Source organism: Sinocyclocheilus anshuiensis, unplaced genomic scaffold (genome assembly GCF_001515605.1).
Source record: "Sinocyclocheilus anshuiensis isolate Anshui unplaced genomic scaffold, SAMN03320099.WGS_v1.1 scaffold100, whole genome shotgun sequence".
NCBI classification, from domain to species: Eukaryota; Metazoa; Chordata; class Actinopteri; order Cypriniformes; family Cyprinidae; genus Sinocyclocheilus; species Sinocyclocheilus anshuiensis.
Genome location: NW_015555725.1, coordinates 961,068 through 967,705, shown reverse-complemented (window position 1 = coordinate 967,705; position 6,638 = coordinate 961,068). Strand labels below are relative to the sequence as shown.

Genomic DNA, 6,638 nt, shown 5'->3' with positions numbered 1-6,638 from the left:
TGCACCAAGAGCTTGTAACACTCCAAAGAGAAAGGAAAAATTGAAATCGCATCATATGACCCCTTTAACATCACAAAAATGAGTGATGAAAGACTTTGGTTTGCTAGTTCTGATGTCAGAGCTGTGCATGTACCTCTTTCTTTCTTCCGCGCACAGTCTAAGCCAAAGAATGACATGGCTTCCCTTCTTCCTTTTCAAGGATTAATCATAATTTCTCTGAAAAGAGAACAAAACACTTGTCTGAGAACTTGTTTTCTTTCAGGAAGAATGTGTGAACTGCTTAATGATGATGGTGATTCAAATTAATTTTCAAGCATCATTTGTTTGTACAAAATGCACCAGTACATCCTGATTTAGAGTTTTTAATGGATAGACGCAATTATGGAACACCGTTTATTCAAACAAACATACATGAACACACTAAAACACTACCGCTTAAAGTTTAAGGTCAGTAAGATTTTTTCAAGATAAATTAAACAAAAAAATATTGATTGAGTGATCATGTGACACTGAAGACTGGCGTACAGGCTGAAAACATATTCTCAATATTACTGTTATACTGTATCAAAAATAAATGCAGCCTTGCTGAATATAAAAGACTTCTTTGAAAATCTTACTGACCCAAAACCTATAAAAGGTAACATATATGCACACTTACACACCACACACACAATTACAAATTGAGGAAACAGCACTTATGAGACCCGTCTAATAGACAGAATTCCAGAGTGACTTCAGCATAAGAGTTAATTATAGAAACCACATGTGTGTGCGCATTTAATGTGTGTTTTAAACGTACTGCATACATGCTAGAGCACCTCTGGAAGAGCTGTTTTCCACTGTGACCACAGCTTGGTTATGCTATCCACATCACTGGAAAAAACTAGTCATTATTAAAACCAAAAATAAATAGTTAAAGGGTCACAAATCAGTACATGTCCTACTCAAGTTTAATTGGAAGTCTTAAAGGTATAGTTTCCCAAAAGTGTGAATTCTGTCATCATTTACTCACATTAATGTAGTTTGAAACCTAGATGACTTTATTCATGGAGCGTAAAAGGAGACATTTAACTGAATGTTCAAGCTGCTCCCTTCCATTCAATGCTAGTAGACAGTGAGCAAATGGACCAAAAAAGCACAGTAAATGTATCATAAAAGTACGCCATATGACAATTATTTGAGAGCTATGGCAGAAAAAAACAGTAAATAATTACTCTAATTTCATACTTTTCTTCCTAAAAAGCCATCTTATAACTACTTTTATTGCCCTTTTTGGTGCTTTTTTGTCCTTTTTGAGGTTTGATTCTTTCAATGTATGGGGGAAGGTTTTATCATTTATCAAGAATTTTTTGATTCAACATTTCATTGTAATCTGTATAATCAACATACAGTCTTTACACTGCAAATCTAATTTGCAATGGAATGCACAAGACCTTTCCCAAATGTTAGTAATGACTGAGCCCAAAAAAACAATTACAGCATGTACTGAGACAGAGACAACACCCAAACCAAATGTGCAAACTTTGTGAAGTTAATTATTCATGGCAGCACAATATGCAGGAAGTGATTTACATGAAAAGTGACAGAATAGAGCAGAAATAAAGGGGTCACTGAGAGAAAAACAGTGCAAGTGGTTGGAAAAAGACAGACATGAGTCCAATTAAACCACAGAAACAAATACGAGGGGTTCTAGGGGGGTGCAAAATAACAAGGCACAGACCACAATACGCACACATAAAAACCACATATGCAAGTGTATGTTTGCAAACACGCATGCTACAGGAACACCTGTCTCACTGCCACCACAGTTGGGTTAAGCTGTACCCTCACTGTACAGCTAAAAAAAAAAGTAGTCACTGAGAAAACAAAAATCTAAAATGTATTGATACTAATATTTTAATAAATAAAAATACATTACATAAACGTTACATATGCAGGACGTGCTTAATGAAGTAAGGTGTAGAGAGCAGAAGAGCAAAAAGTAGGCAGAGAAAAAGGAAAAAAAAAAAATTATTATATTGAGGTTGCAGAATTGCTAATTGAATCCGAAAGTGAAAAATGAACTGTAATTCAAAGACAAAGTTAAAATGCTTGAAACTAGTGTCATTTTATGTCCTGTCGTTTTAATTTAAATTCCAGTTCAACTTCCTGTGGGTTGTGCTAATTTAATTCAAAATTAATTTCAAAGGTGATTAAAAATGGTGATCATTTACATATAAATTCTAAGCTAAAATTGTAATGCTGAATGAATGAATGAATAGTTAGTTAGTTAGTGTCATATCAACTGCCCCATAAAAAATTTAAGGCAGCACCTAGAAAATCCTCACTCAAAACTCTTCCTCTCTTTGGCGGGAAAAACAATGACTGGCGATTTTACAAACACTGTCTAGAAGTCAAGTGGCAGACAAATGTGTGTAAGTTTTCTGAGGGGCTATTGTGAGCCCTCTCGATTTCCACCTTTCCCTTTGACACTAAGCCAAAAAACATTTTGAAAATTTTTTTCCCCTGTGCTTTCATACGTTCCTGTGAAATGTGATTATAGACCCATCTCAGTTTTGTTAAAAACAACGCAAAGGAGTGCATGCACATGCATGTATGTGTGTCTGGGTTATATCTGAGTGAATTTAAGTTAAATATGCATACAAAAGGAGTAAGATCCTGTCTCCTGCTCAGCTTTGTGTGTCTCAGAGTACCCCACATGCCTGTGTGTGTGCTGGCATGTTCTGGTCACTATTGTTCCACACCACTTCAGATAATCTACAGTGCCCTGAGGGGTATTTTTCAAAACCTATGATTGTAATCGGGGCTATAGAAATAGACGTCATAACAGAATCAAAAAATCATGCAAATAAAGAAAGAAAGAAAAGTTATAGTGTCACATGCTATTACTTTTAATACATGTTGGTTTTAACAACAAAAAAGAAATAAATAATGGGAAAAATCATAAGTGTGTGAAAATATAGACACTAAAACCACATAAGTGGTTTTGAAAGTAGGGCAGTGCATTGAACAAGGGGTTCTTTAGAACCCCACTGAAGACAAAAGGAAATGTCACTTAGTGTGTCAATATAATATAATATAATATAATATAATAAATGCAGGGTAACAGTATAAACCCTGAATGCACCTACACAAACAATGCAACTCAAACTCTGTCTGGTAAATGGTGAGGGAATGGGGGGGGGAAACATTGTGAAATGCAACATTTGATTAACTGTTGAAAGATCATACAATAGAAGGAAGTGCTTATGACAAACAAGTGAATACTTGTACAATGTAGTCTGCACAGACTGTGGGAAAGCTAAAAGACTAGAAACAGCAAGTGTGACAACATTGTAACAACAAAAACAGTGAATGATACCATACATTAAAGTATCAATATATTATACAACATTCAAATTAATCACTGAATTGTAATCTGTAATTGTTAAATGTTTCAGTCTAGAGTCCTGATTGCAACAGGTAGCTTATGTAGTTTACCACATGCATATTAAGACAGTATGAAACATGCAGCGACTTGCAGCAGGATTCCACAGAAACGCAGTAATTGCCTAGTGAGTAACTCCAATCTGGAGATGACAGCAGATCAGTGCTGGGGGAGATTCTTCAAAACTGCAGTTTGTCACACTGCACGATATACTACAGCTACATTTGAATAGTAGTTAGTTACACTACAAGCTACTAACCACCAAACAACAAAGCTGTTTAACAGGCAATACCTTTTATAATTATAATATCAAACTTTAATCACAGCTTTTAATCACACATTAATATGAATGAATGAATGAATGGATTTCTATTAAGAGTGACAACATTAAACTTGAACAGATACATTTATATAGCTAAAACTAGAAAACATACCAATATAATGAATAACTTAGGAGAAAAAAACCCCATCAGGTTAATATTTCACTATAAACAAAAAGACCTACATAGTGTACAGGTATTTTTTTGTAATGATAATGATAAATATTTTATTCTTATTCTTATTTTATTCTTATAATAAGAATATTTATTCATCATATAATATAATCATATAATTATGTTTATATATTTTATTATATTTATTAATATCATAATATTTTATATTTAAAATAATAAACAATGCAAAGTATTACATTCAAATATTTACATAAACCACCCAAATGAACTGATGCACCTGATTAAACTGGCGTTCTATTGCTACACATAAAAAAGAAAGAAGAGCATTCTAGGAGAGCATATGCTGTAGTTCATTCAGCTGTAAAGTTCTGTGCGCAATGCAGTGTGACAAAAATAGTGATGCAGCATTTTATTACTTTTTATATGAAAAATGTAGCTTGTTACTGGGGAAAAAAAAGATAAACTACTGTCACAGTGCTGAAAAATGTAGTTAAGTTAGTAACATTGCTAGTTAGTTACTTCCCAGCACCGCTGCTGATGCCTGCTTAAAGTTTAATCTAATGGAAAAAAAGTAACCTCTATACAAACATTTGGGTTTACCAGATGTTTTTTTCCAAAATTGGCTAACAAAATGCTACCTTTAAATTTTTTTCCTTTTAGTTATGCAAACATCATGTCACACGCAATATTAAAACAGGTCTGGAACATTAGCGATCTTTGAATTAAGCTTTAAATTTAATCTGTGTTTATCAAAGTGTCCCTCAGACATGTAAACCATGCAAAAGTCAACCACAGAGTTTCAGGAGAACTGAAAGATCACATTGAATCAGGTCAACAGAGGCAAAGGTAGCTAAGACTAAGAGAGACAACTTTCCCTGCAGTTTTCATATTAATGTCTACTGAAGGAATGTTGTCTTTAACCATTGCTTTCCAAGCAGAACACCTTAAAAACACAAGTGCTCATCCAGCACTAATGCACTGGGAAAGTACAGGAACCTCTTAAGAACCTCTAGTTATACATTAAAGGCCAACAGCATCATCTCTACCAAACCCATCCTGAAGCAGACCCTTTACTAAATGTCTGTGTAGTGAGTTACAGGCAAAAAAATGTGCACCACTGTTGCAGTGGGATTTCATCATTTCCTCAGCTTCACTCAGGGGGTGCAGGAAACATGCTGACTGAGTCAGGCAGAGGCGGGCATCATGGGAAGAGCCATACGATGGGCAGCTGAAGCTAAAGAGCAATGTTCAAGGTTAAAAATCTCACTGGAGATATACAGCTGGGGCTACAGATGTCACATTAACTTGGTGTGAATTGAATTTATAAATGTCCCAGTGTGAGATGCTTAGCATTTATGGCCCTATGATGGAGATCTGACTAATGATGACAGCTGAATACTGTTTCAAGTACTTTTTTCTAGCATTTTATGTGTGGCTGCTTTCTGGCCCAGGTCAAAATAACCCATCTGCAAGTCTCCATGATATTCTGAGGTCAGCATAAGCAGCCACTATGTGTCTTAAAGGGGTGGTTCATTGCGATTTCACTTTTTTTAACGTTAGTTAGTGTGTAATGTTGCTTTTTGAGCATAAACAATATCTGCAAAGTTATGAAGCTGAAAGTTCAATGCAAACGGAGATATCATCTTTTAAAATTCTGGCAGTTTAATGCCTACAAAAATGGCTGGTAGGGACTACAACAAGTTACTTCCCGGGTTCATGACATCACAAACCCAGATAAACCCCGCCCTCGGGAAAAGGCAGCAAAGGGGGCGAGGCCATGCTGCGCTGCATAAGAGAAGAGGAAGCGAAAACTAGGGGTGCACGTAAAAATCTATTCATATATGAATCGCGATTCTCAAAATCAATGTTCTAAAGCAGCGGTTCTCAATCCTGTTCCTCGCGGTCCCCTGCTCTGCACACGCTTTGCATCTCTCTCTCTCTCTCTCTCATTCTCACATTCAGCTCAGCTCCAACAATGAACTGTTACAATTGAAGAGGAAGAGAAAACTAGAGGTGCACGTAAAAATCTATTTATATATGAATCCCGATTCTGTCTTCTAATGATTCTAATGGATTCACAAGTTTCAAAATCAATGTTCTAAAGCATCTGCACACGCTCTGCATCTCTCTCTCTCTCATTCAGCTCAGCTCCAACAATGAACTGCTCCAATTATACACTTATTTTAAACATGGATGCGCGTGCAGTTGCCGTACTGTATTAAAGCTTTAATCAGGATGAAACCGTATATTAAAAGCTAACATAAGCAGTAGCATTTACAAATAACAGCGTATCTAAAAGTATGAGACAACAACAAACAGGTTCTGCATGATCCTCTTCAATAATATCCTCAGCTTCTCAATTGGGCTCAAACTGATAAGCAATATTAACAACGCCTTTGTTTACAGCTCATCGCCTATTTCTGAGGGCGGGGCTTCATAAAAGCAGGAAATGATCAGCGTGTTTTTCAGAGAAGGGACTGAGCGGTGTGGAATAAAGGTAAATTATGTGAAAAATAATGTTTTTTTTTTAAAAACGAAGCATTAACACATGTTAGACTGCACCCCATAAACACAATCAAGCCTAGAAAAAAAACACTGATCCACCCCTTTAAGAACTAGTCTGACCAACTAGCAGTTAGCCAAGGGGTAATTGGTCTTACTTTTCAGATTCAAATTAAGCCAATCTACGTTATGACCAGTGGCAGCTCGTCAGGGTAGGCACAGCTTCCCCATAATTTTGAGGTGAAAATGGGAGG

At 35.9% G+C, this 6,638-nt stretch overlaps 1 protein-coding gene across 8 annotated transcripts in view; it reads right to left on the bottom strand.

Moving 5' to 3' along the window:
* The window catches only part of LOC107672607 (phospholipid-transporting ATPase ID-like), a 28,934-nt gene that overhangs the window by 19,589 nt on the left and 2,707 nt on the right, over positions 1-6,638 (bottom strand). For 5 of the 8 annotated variants that reach the window (XM_016465865.1, XM_016465864.1, XM_016465863.1 and 2 more), the window contains one exon: positions 134-216. In XM_016465865.1, coding sequence (XP_016321351.1) covers positions 134-176 — 43 coding nt within the window. In that variant the 5' untranslated portion in view covers positions 177-216. Of the gene's footprint in view, positions 1-133; positions 217-799; positions 874-6,638 lie in introns of all 8 variants that reach the window. The other 3 variants (XM_016465866.1, XM_016465868.1, XM_016465867.1) reach the window with 3 other exon arrangements.